Below are 19,912 nucleotides of genomic sequence, written 5' to 3'. Positions count from 1 at the left end.
TGCGGTTGCAACTTCAGCAAAATTGTTTGTTCTATCGCTTTCACTTAATTCGTTGGTACACGGACCAAATATTAGAGGGAAATGTTGGTTGCTGCTTTGGTACCATTGTTTCTGAGACGTCCTATATATGTTTTGGTAAACCATTCTAAAATTGGTTCAAATTCTTCTGGTAAATAATTTTCTACACTGTTAATTGTATGAATAATGTTGTAAGGTGTAGATCTTACAAATTAAAATAGAAATATTTGTTTTGCTAAAATAAATCCAAGAAGGGCGATGGAAAGTGAGAATTAGCATTAATGCCCTTGTATTAAGATAAATACAGTATAAATACATTGAATATTTAGTTTTAATGTAAATAAGGTTAAAGTTTGAAGAAATACTGGATTTAGGAATAGACAGTTTTAAATGTGTGGATTAAAATAGCGGCCAAAGGTAAACAAGTAATTTAAATAATACAAGAGAACAAACGAGACAGCGCAGGACTAGGGAAGAGGTGCCATTTAAGAACAGGCGTGAAAGGGTTGCTGAGGACAAGAACAATAGCACCGTGAAACGTTATTACGAAGTGTCTCTTTTGATCTAAGCCACCGTTAGGAAGTAAACAGGAAATTAGTGGACGTCCAGTGTTTGTATCAAAAAGAAACGGCGTCAAGTTTACTGAAAGTTTGGATAAGTTGGATAATTTAGAGAGAAAGTGACGTGTTGTAATTCGGACAAAAGTTGGCCGTACTAGATAATGAATAAAGGTTCCGAATTTTTTTGGCCAATGAATATATATTATTTACAATCGTCAAACGTGTTCTCCTAGAAAACAACACTAACAAACTTCAAGCATCTATATATTTATTACGGAAGCCGTTTTCTTTCGACAGTCAGTGTGAACAATAGGCTAAACCGATCGGGCTGGAAGTGTTCTCAAATTGAAGACATTTCTTAATAGGTGAGCAGAAAGTTGTTAAAATTTAAAAATTCCGAATAGTTTTATTTTAATGGAACGAGCCAGTTTTGTACCACAAACAATAATAGTTCAACATTTAATTCATAGATGGAGCCACAGGAAGATGTTAACTGTTAAACAGTTATCTAAGTTGATAAGGCATTTTTTTCTGATTAACAATTTGCACGTTCGCATAATCGCGTCCTTTGTTCCAAAAAATAAAAAATAATAATAAAACTCTGCTACCAATTGCGAAATTTGCGCAAAGGTTCAACTAGCTGTAGCCATGACGTACGATGCACCTAACCGATTTGGTTTCAAATTGGAAATATTTCTTCCTATGTGTGCTTCTAGTGTAACATAAATCTACCTATCATTTATACAGCTCATGCTCTCTTCCACTACCTTCCAATATTTGTTTAAAATCCTGATAATAATTAGTTTCACATGTGTTCCGAATCTTTCTGGACAATTTCTAAACAACATAACCGTGCTTTCAATCCATGACCATAAACCATTATGATGTCAAAGATAAGAGACTGGCTGCCTGACCCAAAGTCTTCTTATCGTTGACAGAACTTCAACATCAGATATAAAACTATAGATCAATCGACCCACATGATAGCCACTTCAACGTGCCTTCCACAATCTCTGGTCTACTATATAAAACTTCTTTTTTTTTCCTTTTTTTTACCTCTTTTAAGTAAAACCTATGTTCCCATAGGTTTTACTTATATCAGGACAATCCATTACTCCATAAATTTCCAAAGACATATTATACTTTGTCATAAATTCTAGTTTTCTCCATTATTTTTAAATTTAGGATCATCCTGAGCAATTTGCAAGGCATTGTTGGAGACTTGTTGGCGAAGTTTGTTGTAACGGAATTTTACTGTAGAAAATCTGCATCCCTTCAACCTGTCCATCGACAAAACCTAAATAAATAATATTCACCTGGAAACATGCCCCGTTTAATATAACCTTTTCAATCACCCTAAATAACCTTTCATATCATTCTGATCTTGGAGCCATTTTAAGGACATATATACAAATTATCACTGCCATCAACCGAAATATTTATTGCAGATAGAAAAGATATCTGAAATTATTGCAGCCCATTACCCTATGTGTATACGTGGTCTGATTTACTGGCAGCTTCCTTCTCTTTGACTTAGGTTGTATTTACTTAATGTTAACAAAGTGAAAACTGTTAACATTTTACCCCAGCTGAAGTTCAGATTATCTCAGTGACGTAGTTGAGTTGTTCCAGGGCTCAAGGTCTCAGGGGACCTAGAACATCACGATTACTATTAGTTCAGGGCTCCATGAACTTAATTTTAGGGCGCTTCAACTTATTTGCGCAAGGAACATCCCAGACTATCTAAAACCCGAAAATTCTTTATATTACAATGGCACCACGATCCAGAGAATCCTTAACGCCGCCCTGCATGCAGAATGAAATTTATTCCTAACCAGCGCCAGCTCAGAAAATTCTGAGATCAGGCACAAAGGATGTGTGCACAGACTTTCGGTAATCTCCGGGCCTAACATCAGGAGATTACAGAAGGGGGAAATACTATTGGCAACGCCATCCAACCAACTCTGAAGCTAGGTTACTAATCGTCTGTAAATATCCAACTGGCGCCTTCGCAGCCAGGTGGGAAGGAGCAGCAGTGCGTAGCACACGCTTCTTGATTAGACCGGGGTTCGAGCCCGTCACCACCAAATACGGAGGATGCGGAAAGGTCAGGGAATGACCACCGCATATTCCAGGAGAAATATGGTCTTAGTTGTTAATGCTCCAAACAACAACAACAAATATCCAACTTTATGGTGGATTTTTGACGGATTGCAGTACGTAAATAAACATACAGCATTGAGATGTTCTCGGGGGTTAATACTGTAAAAATTTGCACCAAAAATATTACGTTTCAGTGCATAGCAATGAAATTTTTTTTTCTTCTTTTGAGAGAGTAAGTTATTCCCCCCCTCCCTAATAAAATGGGCAAATCTGACGCAAAATACACACAATTTACAGACACACTACATTGATGTCTCATAAACAGTTTCTTCGGTGCTTAAAACACATGCATAACAAATATATAGTACAGTAGAAAGAAAATTATTTCCCGTCCAGTATGTTTTCGCTTCACCGAAGTCCCGATGTGGGAGGGCATGTTAGAAAATAAAATCTTCAAAAACATTATAACGATCTATGTACATGTTTTAAAAGGAAAAATCCTCTGATCTGGATTACTAATACATGTACGTGTATTGGTAGTGCTTTAAGACATCATTTTAAACTATTCGTTGCGAAGAATTTGACATGAGATGTTATAGTAATGATGCAGTACTGCAAACTTGGTTTGCTCCCTTCATGAGTTTACTTAGTATTAAAATGATCCCTTTGAGCACTACCCAATAAGTATTGGCAAGTTCCTGCAATCAGAGGCCTAAAAAGACCATAAATCAATCACGTCCTTCCGGTTACTTAATTTTTCTTTTAGATAGCCTTATGGGCTGATTACAAATGTTTGAATGTCTGAAACTGAATAAACATCTAAAAGGAAAACATTTAAAGTAGCTATCAAAGTGATCTCCATTTTGTTGAATGCTTCATTCAATGCGATGAATCCACGGTTCTCTGACATGTCTTATCCGTGATTTCGCAGTTCGTCATGCGTATATTCGTGGTGGCCATTGAACGGGGACTTTCTGACCAATCCATCGGTTATTGTACTCAGCAGTTAAAAGGTCAGAAACATCAAGGTAAAAGGACTGGCGCACCGTCGTGCATATATCACATCCTCTGCCGATTTTCAAGGTCTGCCAATAGTTGTTACAGATTGTTCCGCAGAAATTATAGGTATGCCATTCGTCAAAGTCTTTGTTGTTAATAAGATTGTCCCAAAGAAAATCACACCAAACAATGTGTACTGACAATCACTATATGGATTTTCTTCGGCCCACCATGTTATCATTGTATTGATTGTGCATTGTTTTAGGAGTTGAGAGTTCAATTTCTTGTAAAACGTGATTCATCTGTAACCAGAAAATGGCTGAGAAACTGGATCATGTGCACATTCCAAAATGAGCCACTGACTACAAAAGTTCCTGCGTTTATTCATATCTTATGGCAACAATTCTTGTACTATAAAATGTCCTCCACATGCTTGCGGATGAAACGTTTGCGCGACCCAATAGCTTTCCAGTACTTGTGGAGATGCTTGTACAGTACGAAGTATTTACTCTTCAACATTTGCTGTTTGTCAAAACCCTATACTATCGTTTACTCATGGTTTCAGCCTGCCCGTTTTACTAAGTCTTCTCTCTACAGCAGTAAATGTTTTACGATTTCTTATTCATTAAGTTTAAAAATTTTCAGAGTATCTGCGAACAGCACGTGGGAAATTCTTATGAACCTCGCCATACATTAAAAATCACACTAGTTAACTCTGCAAAAGTAAATATATTTGTAGTATCTCCGATATTAATTTAACAAATGCCGTAACTTACCGCAAACAACGAGGTAGTCGTCGTATAACTTGAAACTAAAGTAACAAAAAATTTAAATCTAGTACTGTATATACTTTGAATAACTTCTATGATCCATGTTGTTAAACAACTATTCATGTTAGCATTGGTACGTATATTTTGTTCTGTTTAAAACCCGTTTTACACAGTCATGTTTTTGTGACAAAAATATTTAGCCATGTTACACGGTTTTGTAATTTACGATTCATCATCATCAGCAGCCATTTTCAATCCACTGCAGGATGAAGGCCTCTCCAGCAACTTTCCAGTTCCTTCTGTTTTGAGCACTGGCCATCCATTTACTACCCACAAACTCATGAATTTCATCTATCCATCTCCGCCTTTGTCTTCCAGGTTTTCTTCTAGCTCCTCTTGGATACCATTCTGTTATTTTCTTAGTCCATCTGTCATCATGTCTTCGAGCTATGTGTCCTGCCCAAGACCATTTTAGTTCTTTAGTTTTCATCAGAATGTCATTTACTTGAGTTTGTTGCCTAATCCATGTGTTTCTCTTCTTATCTAACAGTATGATTTCCAATATCATTCGTTCCATTCTTCGCTATGTGTCCTGCCCAAGACCATTTTAGTTCTTTAGTTTTCATCAGAATGTCATTTACTTGAGTTTGTTGCCTAATCCATGTGTTTCTCTTCTTATCTAACAGTATGATTTCCAATATCATTCGTTCCATTCTTCGCTGTGTAGTTCTCAGCTTCTCTTCCATTCTTTTGGTGAGTGCCCAAGTTTCACTTCCATAAGTCATGGTGGGGAGTATACATTGATTCATTATTTTACGTTTCAGACAAACTGGGATATTGCTCTTCAGTATGTGACTATATTTCCTGAATGCTATCCATCCAAAATTTATTCTTCTCTTGACTTCCAGCCATTTATCATTATTACAGCTAATGACTTGTCCCAGATAATTATATGACTCCACCTTTTCAATTACTGCTCCTTCAATCATTATTTCCCTTTCTGTGGCATACTTGTTCATCATTACTTTTGTTTTAGCCATATTCATCTTTAGTCCAAAATCCTTACTAACTGTGCATAACTGATTAAGATTTTCCTCTAATTCTTTGGGATCGTGGCTAATGACCACAATGTCATCTGCAAATCGTAAATGGTTTAGATACTCTCCGTTCACATTGACTCCTTTCTTCGACCAGTCTAATCTTCTGAAAGCTTCCTCAAGGGCAGCAGTAAACAGCTTCGGAGATATTGTATCTCCTTGTCAAACTCCTGTCTCAATTTTAAATTTCCTACTGACTTTGTCTAGTCTAATAAAGGAGGTAGCACTCTCATATATTTTCTTCAAAATCATAATATATGGGGTATCACTGCCTTGTCTTTCCAGTGCCCGAAACATTGCCTTATGCTGTATGGAGTCAAATGCCTTTTCATAATCCACAAATGCCAGGCATAATGGTGTTTTATATTCATTTGCTTTCTCCATTAGCTGTGATATTACGTGAAGGTGATCCATAGTTGAGAATCCTGTCCTAAAGCCAGCTTGTCTTTCGGTTGATTCTCATCAAGTATTCTTTCTAATCTGTTAGTAATGACCCTTGTGAACAACTTGTAGATGTGGGACAGCAAGCTAATTGGTCTATAATTTCCAATTTCTGATTTATCTCCTTTCTTATGCAGCAAAACTATGATTGCATTATTCCACTGCTTAGGCATCACACCTTTTCTAATGCACTTTGTGAAGAGCCTTGCCTGTTTTTGTGTTATGTCTCTTCCTCCCAATTTTAACAACTCTACAGTAACTTCATCTTCCCCCGGGGCTTTCTGATTCTTCATTTTCTTCAATGCATGTTCTGCCTCATCAGGAAGAATATTGGGTATGTCGTATGTGTTGCTGCTTTGCAATCCATCTTCCCCACTGCTGGCATCATTCCCCTGCTCCTTGTATAATTCTCTATAGTAGTCTTCTGCTATTTGAATCATGCCTTCTCTGCTGTTTATAAGTACACCATCGCTATTCTTCATTCTTCAGTTTCAGTATCATTTGTCTTTCTGTATTACTGCTCATGGCTGCTGATTTAATTCCTTTGTTTTCCCTTAATGCTTGTTCTACTTTTCTTGTGTTAAATCTTCTTATATCCTCTCTGAGTCTCTTTCTAATGGCTTTGCATAACTCAGTATACTCAATTTTCTCCCTGTCAGTGTTTTTCTTGCTTTTCATTTGTCGTCTTCGGTTCATCATGACAAGTGTTTCTTGACTAATTTTTTCTTCTTTGGATTTCTTTTTCCCTATAGGTTTCTTGGGCTTTATCACTTCAAAAAGTTGTAATATTCCTCGTCGATATCTTGGTCCTCAGCAGTCTGCAGAATTTCATACTTGTTCTTAAGTTCCAGTACATACTGCTTTTTCTCCTCTTCTGTTATCTCAAATACCTTTGTATTATTTACTCGAGTCAGTTTTTTCCTTTCCTTTCCTACATCTATATCAAGTGTGCATCTTACCATTCTGTGATCACTTCCAACATTTACCTTATTCAGGACAGTAACATCATTCACAATATATCTTCTGTTAGTGAGGATGAAGTCGATTTCATTAGTAGTTAATCCATTTGGACTCTTCCATGTCCACTTTCTGTTCACCCTTTTCTTGAAAAAAGTGTTCATTACTGACAATCCTTGAGATTCTGCAAATTCCACAAGTCTTTCACCTCTTTCATTTCTTTCACCAATTCCAAAATTTCCTATTGTTCCCCTTTCTGCGCTGTTTTGTCTTTTTCCAACCTTAGCATTGAAGTCTCCCATAATAATAGTGTAGTGGGTTTTCTGCTCATCTAGAAGACTCTCAATTTCGGTATACATTTCTTCAACCTCTTCATTATCATGGCTCGATGTTGGTGCATAAATCATTATAATCTTTAGCTTGTATCTCTTAGAAATCTTGAGTATTAGTCTTGACACTCTTGGTGATGTACTTTTGAATTCCAAAATGTTGTTTTTAAAATCTTTATGGACCAGAAACCCAACTCCACCTTCACTCCTTTCACTGTTTCCATTGGTGTACAGCAGATTTCCACTTGATAAACTTATAAGTGATTCATTTCTTCTTCTTGTTTCAGCCAAACCAATGATATTCCAATTCACATTTTCTAATTCCTTTTCCAGCTCTAATATCCTGTCTTCACCAATGAGTGTTCTTACGTTATAACAGGCCAAGTTCAGTTTCCGTGCATGGCAGCCTGGTCGTACCCAGAGATTCTTAGCACCCTCTGCTTCCACTCTGATCCTCTCGCTGCCGTAAGAGAGAGAGAGAGAGAGTGAAAGCTGCTGGGGACTGAGGGCCATTTGTTTCGTTGTGCTTTCATGTGCTGGAGGGTTTGGTCTTTTCCTCTTCACGCTGACCAGGCGTCTTGAAGAGAACCACTCTACACGTTCGTTGCCACCTAAGTGACGTAACAGGGCTTACCATCGAGAAGGTGTGCATGAGTGGATTTTAGGGAGGCAGGCCAACCGGACTTCTAAATCTTCTGTAATAGAGAGATATTGGATCCATCAGTGTTTTAGGCTGAGTGTCTGATAACACACAGGATACCTGTTCCCCTTTAAGCACCATTTACGATTAATATACCTGAAATAAATAATTTTTAGACACACGTTTATAGGAACCTTTTCTTGATTTACAGCTGGAGGATATGCCTCTGCATTTTTTCCATGCAATTTTGAAACATCACTATAATAACTGTAGATTGTGTCCATTCATAGTTTTTTGCCTGTTTTTCTGGATAACAGTTCCGACTTCGATTGTCAAAGAGGAAAGAAACAAACTTCGTCAGAGACTGACTAACTTGTCCAGAGTAAAGGCTCTTAAAATTCCTCCCTTCTTAACCTGATTCGAACCAAAACTTTTCCATGTGACATGAAAAGATTTTGGTCCAATTGCTGTTCTCCTGCGTGACGTGGAAGAACAGCAATCGTAAGCATTTTACTAGCTGCGAGAGTGCTATGTACAGAGGGTTAAGAAACATAAATCCAGTGGTTAGTTATCATAAACTTGTTTGTGTTGATATTGAATCCGAGTCTGTGCTCGATGCCCGTGATTCTTTTTAATTTATCATTTTCATTGATGGCTTGACATAGGGTAAAAAATATTATTCATTCATGGCGTGAAAGGAGATATCACTTTGTGATTACGATTGCTGTCTTTCAATACTTTGTGGAAAGTCCTCGGTTCGAATCTCATCAAGACGAGAGAAATTTTTTATTTATTTATCATTTTTACACCGTGTTACACACACACACACACACACACACACACACACACACACACACACACACCAGAAACTTCGGTTTTTAATCCAGTAAATAGTAAAACTGACTAAAGAATAACACGCAATCTACAGATTGAATATACCAAAGCCTTACAGATTGAATATACCAAAGCCTTGCTTTGCCACAAAAACGACCAACTGAGAATGATACTCTATATTTTTTTCTCTCAACCATGGACCCCAGTACACCAGGCCCATTCGTTACTAATGATACTCCAGTCTGCTGTTCACTGATATTTAAAGAGGAACTTCGCTTTCCAGCAATCCTTTCATTTTCATAAAAGGATCGTTAAGTATGAGTAGCCACAGGGGAGTTCCTAGGAAATGTGGAGCCAGGGTGCCAATCGCAATTTTGCGCCCACACCCACCTGAAACTTACATACACATTAACTTTCTTAATGTGTATGTAAGTTTCAGGTGCCCCTTGAACGTTGATACCCGGTTGCAATGCCCCTTTGACCCTCAGGACGGCCCGTCCTTGGATAGCCATGATTAAATTTAGCCACTGATTTAAATCGTAAATGAGACTTTGTAACACCAATAACATGTTTGTTACTATTAAATTATAAAACAATGACAATATATGCAGGAGCGGATTAAGGTCTGTTGAGGCCCCGGGTGCAGAAGAAAATATTGGGCCCCTTAAAATAAAGAGAGAGACAGGGAAAATAAAAATACATGTTAACCATTTTTTAAAATAAATAAAAAATATTATGTACTATTAATATTTTATTTCCAATAAAATTTGAATATAATATATATATAATATAATTAATAATAGCATAATAATAATCACAAAGTTTTGAACTAATAGTTGAACATATTAGTTCAACTATTAGTTGAACTAATATGTTCAACTAATTTGTTGGGGTTTTGCGTGGGCCCTTAAGAAGTCGGGGCCCAGGGCGCGCGCCCGGTGCGCCCGCCGTTAAATCCGCCTCTGAATATATGCCATGTTTATGTATCATAATTATTTGCTTTTATTTTTGTCTCGTGGTCTGTATTTTTTCCTCGCCTAGTATTTAAATAATTTGTTGAACGTGAACACACACTATACTGTACTGTTTGTCAAGGCCATTCAAAAAAACACAAGGGTAGTTAGTCTCTTCACTAGAATCTGCTGTCATAGCGCTAACCAGCTGTAACCGGAAGAGATTACAATATTATGTTTCAGTATTGTACGTATTTATTCACGTGATAGTGAAAGTTTGCTCTAACCAATAACAAGCTTTTATCTTTTCTGATGATTAACTCCACTAAATTGTCTTTACCAGCACGAGCTGAATCCTCTTTTCCTTCAGTAACGACCAAGTCAATTTTACGCAGCAAACAAAGCAAAAGAGACGTCTGTGAGTATAGTATTTAGGGTAGTTATCATATTTCAGTTTCAATATCAACAAATACTGTGCAACTTTTCTTGCGTTTGGTAGTTTCCAAATATTTATAAATACTGTACCTTATTTTTAATAAATAAGTATGCACATAACATTACGGATGCATATGACGAATCAGAATGACGTTCCAGCGTATTCCAGTAAATTCCGAGCCTTGGATTATTAGTAAAGGAAATTTATATAATTAAAAAAAAAAAAAAAAAACTAATAAGCAATAATATGAGAATGTGGGGTATCCGTACTATTATGAACTAATTTCTTTAGTGATTTCGCCCCCTCCCTTCTTTTTCTTCGTGCAAGCGTATTAATAAACGAATGAGATAAAGTTTTACCCAGTATTTTAAATGAGAAAAAAAATAATAAATAAATAACCTCCGCTAGTCTTAATGACACTGGTTTAGGGTATCATCAAACCAGTTTTCTTCATGTTCTTAACTCATCTTTAAATTCTAGGATATAAAACGAAAATAAAGAATGAAAATTATATATTCTAATTCAAAATCGGTTACTAAAGATAAAAACGAAGTACTGTACTGTAAAGAATTCCCCGTGGCCTTATTTTAACAACTTTAAGAGACTTCTTGAGTTGTTCATTTATAAATAACTGAATAAAACCTAGCTTTTCATTTGTTTATGCAAGTCAATAATTGAACTGATAAATACTGTACTTTCTTTGTGATAAAACCGTTGATACGCTAAAAATCAAGGTGCCGGTACTGGCATACAGGAAATACCGACCCGGTTCAAATGTCCTTATGTGGACAGCGTTACGACATTCTCTCACTTCGTGGAAAAGGCCTGGGTTATAATTATTATTAATTCAATCAGTGAGATTCAACTGTTGTAACGCTACTAAGAGGGTGTGTAAAGATATAGATCATTCTCTTACACGGCTTGTATATACAATAAAATTATTTAAAAAGTTTAAAACAATCGCATCGTGTAGGATACCTTGTTATGTTATGTTATGTTATGTTAAAATTGAACTAAATATTACGGTTTTGATTTCATGATTTCTAAATTTAAATTTTGCTTAATCATCTACTTTTTTGCGTCAATGAGAAAATTACTGCCCGTTCTCGGTTTAGTCTAAAAACGTTATCTGTGTATTTTCGAACGTACATAGACTTTATTTGAAAAGGGATGGGGGGGGGGATGAACACAACGGTTGTATGTGATGTTAACTCACGCGTTTATCTGTACAAGGATAGTTATTTCATTCTTTAACCGTTGTTTGTTTATTCATGTCTTCAAATAAAATCAGTTTAAGTTTTCAGAAGTACACCAAAGATGTTCCTCAAAAAACAAACGTTCTTTAGTCTACTAAAACGAGGACGGAAAACAACTTTCCCATTGATAACAAAAAAAAAAAAGAAGAAAAAAAAAGTGGTAGATTAGGGAAATTTTAAATTTAGAAATCGTAAAATCTAAAAAGGCAATACTTAATTCAGTTTTAACATTAAATTCAAAAATGTCGGTTTAAATATAGCAAAAAAAGGTACTTAAAACAAGCAAGGCAGAACCCGGTCATTTAATAGAAACAAGACCGCCGTAGCCGAGTGGTCAAGATAAAGGGTACATAAGTACACGTGCTTTGAGCGACCGGGGTTCAAACCCGTGACTGCTAAATACGGTGTCTCTGTACCTTGTGATCGTCTAGTCCCAGAGTATAAATAGAAAATTTTATTTATTTATTATATTATAGTGATCCCTTTAACACAGAATGTTCATATCTCATTCACAAAAGAATGACGAGTGTAAAAAATATGAAGTGAAATATTTAATGGAAAAATCATTTGATTGGCTAGGGATTTTCTAGGATATATGACGGTCATTGCCGCGTTCTGAGTATACGACGTAGCTGAGTGGTCAGGAGCGCGAGTGCAGTAGCACACGCTGTTTGAGTGGATCGGGGTTCAAGCCCGTAATTGCCAAATACGATTAATGTTTGTACTAACCTGGTGGTCGTGCCGGAGTATAAAAAAGAACATTATAATACTAACGTGAACTCTAAAATATGAACAGAATCTAGGAAAAGCAGTTCAAGGGAATTAATTTTATATCAGATCTTCTTCCAGTCACTTAGCTCCCTGAGGAGCTCTTTGTGGCCACCAACAAATTCCTCTAACTGCATCGATCGTGTGCTATATGAGCAGCATCGCAAAGTGTCATGCCCAAAAGTTCACTGATCCCATCGTTCCACTTAGTTGCAGGTCTTCACCTCTTCCCTTTGGTTTTTCCTTCCATTATATTCTTCAACAGTTTTCCCTTCTTACTATATTACCAAAAATCTTGTTTTCCTTTGTTGATGCTATGAAGAATTTTAGGCCTGCCAATTTTATTCAATACCCACTCATTTGGTCTTCGATCCAAGGAAGAAGTACGCAGTATTCTCCTGTAACACCATATTTCAAATGCTTCAATTTTCTTCCTGTCAACTCTTTTCAGATTCCATCCTTCACATCCATAAGGTGTAAGGTGTAGTTAGTGTCAGACGGCACCAGGGGTTTCCCCCATCTCCGTGTTGCTTTCATTGTGGGTGTACCAGTTTTAAAAGTGTGTGGGCTTTGTATCTGTGTGATGTCGTGTACCGTTGTTCATCTGGTCGTTTAGCCGCTGGACCCCTGCTGAGGCCCAACGTTGCCCCACCTTCGCCCCGTGGAGGCAGACCAGGAACCCAGTAGTTTTAGTTTCACTCTGGCAGGTCCTGCCACCTAATTTCCTGAGATTTCAGAGGCTAGGACCTAAAAAAAAAAAAAAAAAAAAAAACGCGCGCGCTCTTTTATATGCACGTACGTACAGACAGAGACATATATCCATCATCGTCGGTTTGATGATCGTTAGGTGAGGGGGATAATGCTTGCATAATAAAGGCCGAAAGAATGGGCGAACGGGAATTTTGACATAATTAAGTTTTTGTGTGTGGGACATTCGCTAGCATAAAGATAGAGTGGGTGGGAGACTGAAGGCTGGGGGGGGTTAAGGCAGAAATATGGGGATGATAGAGTAGGCAACCCCAGAAGTCAGTGAGGCATGTCCATGCCTCACCAGGAGAAAGTAGGGGGCGCCGGGGGCACTGTCCCACCACCGGCGCAGGGGAGGGGTGGAAAGGCACCAGGCAAGGGAGCCCGGTGAGCTGAAGAACAGATGTTCTTTGGTTATAATGGTAGTGGGTTGTGGGCTGCGGCCATTTGGTTTCTCCTCGTCCTCCTCCTCGTGAACAGTGCCTGTGCATAAGTGGCAACTGGAAAAATTAACGAATCAATGTTTTTTGTTTGTTTGTTAGTTGTTGGCGCATCGGCTTCTGTAGCCATAATGCACCGCCCAAGGTTTTTGCATTTTTTACTGTGATCCGAACCCGCGACCTTTGGGTTGCCGGAAACGAATCAATGATTCTCAGTTTTGTCTTTAGGGGCATCTCATAATCTCTCCGTAATATTATGAGATCAGCGACCAACGTTTTAGCAATTGGCTGTCGTCTCTTTACATCGTTTGAGCAGTTACTATTTTTATTTATTCTTGACCCTAAGTAATCAAATCCATCAACTTCTCCGATATCTTGCCCATTAATCTTCACTTTACTGAAACCGAGATTATCACAAATCACAATAATTTTAGTTTTACACACATTCAGAAACAATCCTTTTTTCTTACTTGCTTCACATACTCTCCTCAGAGTTTCTTTGAGATGCTCCGTAGAATTACAAATTAGCACAGTATCATCTGCATAACAAAGGTTGTTTATCTTCAGTCCTCCAATTTTGATGCCAATCTCTAAATCTTCCAAAGCTTCGCGCATGATATCTTCGGCATAAAGATTACAAAGGTGAGGTGACAGAATACAGCCCTGCCTGACCTATTGTGAAAAAGTCCGTGTTCCCCATGTTCGTTCTCGCAGTTCCTTCCTGTTCCAGCAGCTTAATCAGCTGAATTAAGTGGATTGGGAAACCCATAATAGTCATCGTTTCCATAGTTTCTCATGTTGAACACAATCAACTGCTCTTGCATAATCTATAAAACACAAAACGACTGGAACATTGAATTCTTTGCATTTTTCAATAATCAGTCGTACACTTAAGATCTGATCTCTGGTTCCTCTACCCCTTCTGAAACCTGCTTGCTCTTCTGGCATTTCTTCAGGTTTTCTTGAGATTCTGTTTAATATGATATTAAGAAGAATCTTGCTAGCGTGAGAAATTAAGCTAATAGTTCTGTAATTTGATCAAATTTTCAGATCTCTTTTTTTTTTTCGGTAAGGGGATGAAAATTGATTTCTTCCAATGTGATGGCCACCGTCCCGTTTCCCGAATTTTTACAATCATTTTATGAAAAAACTCGGCGCCCTTCACACCCGTAGCTTTAATCAATTCCGCTGGGATTTCATCAATTCCAGGTGACTTGCCACACGTTAGTTCTCTGATGGCTTTTTCGACTTCTTCCTTCAGTGGTACTGGTTCATGATCACACTCTTGAAAAGGGGGTAGCAGATCATTAGTGTCAGCAGGTGCTCCGAAGAGCTGCTCATAGTATTCTTTCCACCTTCCTTTGTGTTCTCCTCTGTTAAGATTTCCCCTTTGGAGTCCTTAATTACGTTAAGTTTTGGTCGAAACTTTTGTCTTAAGGACTTAATTACATCATATATCTTTTTAGTGTTGTCTCGTTTCTTGTGGTATTCGATTTCTTTACACTTTCAATTGATATAATCCTGTTCGTCCTGGCTTAAACAGCGCTTGATGACTTTGCTTAGTTTCTGATACTCTTCATTTTCTTGTACATCCTGGGTTTTTGCAGTTCTTCTCTGTTCAGTAAGTTTAAAAGTGGCTTCTGTAATCCAAGGCTTCCTGATCTTTTACCTTTCTCTGATGTGTCTATTTGCTGAATCCTTAATAATGCTTTTTTGTATTTTCCCACATTTCCTCAGTCAGCATATCGTCATCTAGTTCTAATAGAGGTTGAAAACGATTGCGGGTTTCAAGCATATAATCGTTTGGAACATTTTCTACATCCAATCGTCTAGGGAAAACCTTATTCATGATCTTTTTCAGCTTCAGCTTGAGAACGATGTGGAGTAGCTGATGATCACTGCCACAATCTGCTCCAGGAAGAGTTTTTGCTGTGATTACACTGGAACGCCACCTTTGCTGCATAAGGATATAATCAATCTGATTCCTTGTTTTATGATCAGGAGATTTCCATGTGTATAGCCTTCTCGGGTGCTGCTGAAAGCAAGTGTTACATATGACAAGACTGTTCAGATGACAAAATTCAATTAAACTTTCACTCCGCTCATTTCTAGTGCCAAGACTAAATCTACCACATTCCGGACTAGAAGAAACTGTCTTGTCTACTTTTGCATTAAAATCACCCATGAGTATCAAAAACAACCTTTTTTTTGTGACCAGATCAAGAGCTGACTGGAGATTTTCATGAATAAACGTCCACATCTTCGTCTGTGGATGTTGATGTCGTGGCATATGCAACTAAAACTGAGATTTACTGGCTGGCTCTGAAGTCTAACCGTCATCATTCTACTATTAATAGGATTGTATCCAAGAAGAGACCTTTAACATTCCTTATTCAAAATGACAGCGACATCATGTTCTTTTACTTGGTCACTTCCAGAAAAAACAACCAAAAACTCATTTCCAGTTTTGAAATGACCTTGTCCTGTCCACAACTTCGGTTCTTCCAAAAATGTCCATTTTATACTTATCCATTTCATGGATGACCATATCTATCTTGCCTTCTTTTAAACTTTTTACATTCCGTGTGGCCACGTTTACCCTCTTCCTTCTTAAATTTAATTTTGCAGGGCACAGTGGCATCCGGGATATAGTTAACAGCAGTTTTTGTTGTGATCTCTGTGGCATCAGATAATGTGGTGGTGCCATTGCCTACCACATGGCCGATTTTGAAAGGGCCCGGCTTTAATCATAGGATCTTGTTTGAATTGAGTAAACAGGAATTGTTTGATTTAAGTCAGAGAATTGACCATCCAGACTTCAACGCTCTTGTTCTGCTTTGAATATAGAATTCTTTTAACATATCAAAATGATCGAACTGTTGACATCTGCATGTTCTGCTAAAACAAATCACTTTTTCTGAGAAATATAACAGTAGGTATAATTTTTGCTAGAGTATGTCATAAATTCGCTCCTAACAATTGTCACTTCGTATATAGCATTTTTAATTGGGGTAAAGGAACATTTTTAATATGATCGATCGACTAGAAAGATTGCAGTGCCGAATATTTGAATCATGACATTCAAAAACGGTCGAAATATCAGCTAAAAATAACATGGCGATTTTATTTCGAATCAGCTATGATCACGAATTGCTGAACCAGATTCGGTATTAGAGTACCAAGGGTTAAAAGGTATAGTTATTTGAGGAGGAGGAAGGTGGCATATTTCTGAGTAATTGCCTCTGGTTCAGAAATATCTCCCTAGCACTTCTTCGGAGAAAGAGATCAAGGTTCCAGTAAAGTGTTACAACGTATGCTGAATAATAAGTGATTTTTATTGTCGTATAAAGAGTAAGTAATTAATATCAATCGTTATGGATAATATCGACAAAGAAAACAGCTCGATTACAATCTTGATTAAAGAGGAGCAAATTCTCTTTTTTCCTATACTGAGAATTAATAATGTATGCTGGAATTTGCCCGGTATCCACATCAGTATTTTTGTAGAGTTGCTATGAGGAATATACTTCTGGATTTCGGGTAAAGTACAAGCTGGGTTCAACGTTTAAAAAAAAAAAAAAAAAAAAAAAAAAAAACTTTTTTTTAGCTTACCAACGTACATTATTGGAGAAATAAAATTTACTCTATTTATGCTATTACATCAATACGGAATAGCACAAAGTCTGTGATACGTCAATTATTAACACATTATTGTGTGTGTGTGTGTGTGAGAGAGAGAGAGAGAGAGAGAGAGAGAGAGAGAGAGAGAGAACCGATAGTTATTGTTTTTTTTCTTTTCTTGTTTTCAGCATAATCATGAGCAATTCTCCAAAATGGCCAAAATACAAGGATGTTGATGGATTCAGAATTCCTGAGGCATTCAGTACAGAAAGGTACAAATCTGCAATCGAATACAAACCAAAATCTGATGATGTGTTTATAGTCACCTTTCCTAAATGTGGAACAACATGGACACAACAAATAATCGCGTTAATCTATCGTAAAGGTCGGCCATTTACCGAAATGGATGAATTCTTTTCGAATACTCCGTTTTTAGAGTTAACGGGAGCCGAAACTGCTGAAACTATGCCACGTCCAGGAGCAATCAAAGTTCATTTACCATTCCATTTAACTCCGTATTCTGCTGAAGCCAAATATATTTACGTTGCTAGGAATCCTAAGGACTGTTGCGTATCATTTTTTCACCACACAAAATCAATTCCAATCTACGATTTTGCAGATGGAGAGTTTGATGACTATTTTGAAATCTTTCTAAAGGGGGAAAATGATTTTGGAGATTATTTTGATCATTTGCTATCATGGTATGCACACAAAGACGATCCAAACGTTTTGTTTATCACTTATGAATCAATGAAAAAGGATCCGAAAGATGCTGTTCTAAGATTTGCAAAATTTTTGGGCCCAGAGTTTTTGGAACCACTCCAGGAAGATCCCACGATTGTAGATAAGATTTTGAATTACAGTAGCGTGAAGTACATGAAAGAAACAACTGGCAACTTTATGCAACAACTTATGACCGCTCCCAAAGAAGAAATTTTAAATAATCCCAAAATTCCCGAAGGAATCAAGATAGCCGTTACTTCCGAAGTTAAGGGTGCTTCTCGTGATCAGTTGAATTTCGTTCGCAAGGGAATCGTTGGAGACTGGAAGAACGCATTTTCTCCAGAACAGAGTGCACGATTAGAAAAGAAGTATTTGGAAAAAACAAAAGGAACAGATATTCCAGACATGTGGAAAGACTGCATGTAAATTTTATATTCTTACGATTTAAAAACACGAAGAAAGATGGAATGGTAAAGAGTAATTAATTGTATTTTCAACATAATTCAGAATCATTACAAGCAAGATCGTATTGGAAGGTGTTGACTTGGTACTTTAATTCTGTCCTTTAAGTGACGAATAAAAATGTTAATTAAGAGGATTTGGAACATCATTCGTGCAATGAATGACACAAATGTGCACAATTCTTGATTTGTTAAGGGTTTTATATTCAATTTAAAAGAAATAGATATACCGTTATACTGAGATGCACAATGACTTCATTTAAAAATTATATTTAAAAGATCTATGTGGAAAATGTGTTGATATTTTGGCTATTTTAATGTATGTACAAAACTTTCATAATGTACAAATAAAATATTTTTTTGTAATAAGTGTTACTGCAATTGCGCGAATAACTTCTTAATCATATCTTATAAAAAGATCACTTTTTCTCTGTATCTTATGAAACTGTTTCATGAATTCTTATTTTGTTTTATAGATTTTTTATACATATATGGATTGCTTTGTTATTTTTATCCTAGAATATGCATACGATATTGAAAACCATGAAAATAATCAGTATGTAGTTACATTTCAGCTTATTAAATATTCATACTAAATTTTTTCACTTATGGCTTTCCTACCTCTTTTAGTAAAGAAATATAAACTGTGTATCCACTGTCTTCTTAATTAAACAATTTAGAATTTCCATTTTTCAATTTTATATATTTATTTTTACTAGCATTTCTAAGAATGCTGTAAAGTAGTCATCAGAGCAAGAACCACTTAAACTTCAAACGATGTAAAGGTTCAATATATTTTTCTCAAAATACTACCACCACAAATGGGTGGAAGTTTAAGAAACCGTTATTACGTGGAGTCCTTTGAATCAGTACAAAACATACCTCAAACTATCAGCCATCTATTGCATCTGTGAATTGCTGGTATTCTTGGGGGATAAAAACTAAGGAGCCATCCCCAAGAAACCTTACAGTAGATAGTTTCTAGGCGACCAGGAAGTTAGAAAAATCTTATCATTGATTTTGAATTTCCACGAGTTTTAATTTAATTTTCAAGCAATCCAAATGAAAGTGGATTTTTCCATTCAAGAACAACCTGCCTTCGTAACAGATTTATCATGTGTTCTAATAAAATCTGTTGTTATAAAGGTTTCATCATTCTTCCAAACAGGCAGAAAATGATGACGTGAATTAAATAAAAGAAAGCATTGAGTGAGATGTGTTTGTCATGACAGGAGGAGATTTAAGAGTATCATTAATGTAGGAGAAAATTAGAATGTTAGCAGATCAGCTTTATAAATAAATAAATAAATAAATTTTCTGTTTATACTGCAGAGAGGCCACATGGGTTAGAAGGGTTTACAAAGTGGAAAGAATACGAGAATATCTCCGTATTTAGAGATATATATTTGCTTGAGAATGCCATATTTTCCGTTTACAATTAATAAAGAAACATTACATGCCTTTGGAATAATTTTAGAGGTAATTATCTTTTCTTTTCCCCTTCCGGATCTGCTCTTGAATGGATAGGTTTATCTTGCAAATATTGAATTCTGTGGCCCGAAAATGAACTTAGACATTTTAATAAAAATCAGCTGTAGTTTATTTATTTATTAATTTTTATTCGTATCTCAAAATAGCGTTGAATATTTGTTGAAAAAAAAAGTTTGATAAAGTAAAATATTTCAAGCGGATTTTGAGGATTGAGATGAAGTTAAAAAATTTAACTAGAATTGGGATAAAAAAAAAAAAAAGGCATGAT

The 19,912-nt window shown here is 36.5% G+C and overlaps 1 protein-coding gene across 1 annotated transcript; it reads left to right on the top strand.

Annotated features, from left to right (window-relative positions):
- Positions 1 to 10,044: 10,044 nt before the first annotated feature.
- LOC150086943 (sulfotransferase ssu-1-like) lies at positions 10,045 to 18,436 on the top strand. The gene is made up of 2 exons (XM_090371703.1): positions 10,045 to 10,119; positions 17,158 to 18,436. The coding sequence occupies exon 2, from the start codon at positions 17,165 to 17,167 to the stop codon at positions 18,116 to 18,118; it is 954 nt and encodes a 317-aa protein (XP_090227829.1). The 5' UTR covers positions 10,045 to 10,119; positions 17,158 to 17,164; the 3' UTR covers positions 18,119 to 18,436.
- The last annotated feature ends 1,476 nt before the right edge of the window (positions 18,437 to 19,912 follow it).

The sequence above is a fragment of the Mastigoproctus giganteus genome, chromosome 4 (genome assembly GCF_048544385.1).
Source record: "Mastigoproctus giganteus isolate SK-2022 chromosome 4, ASM4854438v1, whole genome shotgun sequence".
NCBI classification, from domain to species: domain Eukaryota; kingdom Metazoa; phylum Arthropoda; class Arachnida; order Uropygi; family Thelyphonidae; genus Mastigoproctus; species Mastigoproctus giganteus.
The sequence above is the reverse complement of the archived record's forward strand: the minus strand, read 5'-3'. Positions and strand labels throughout refer to the sequence as shown.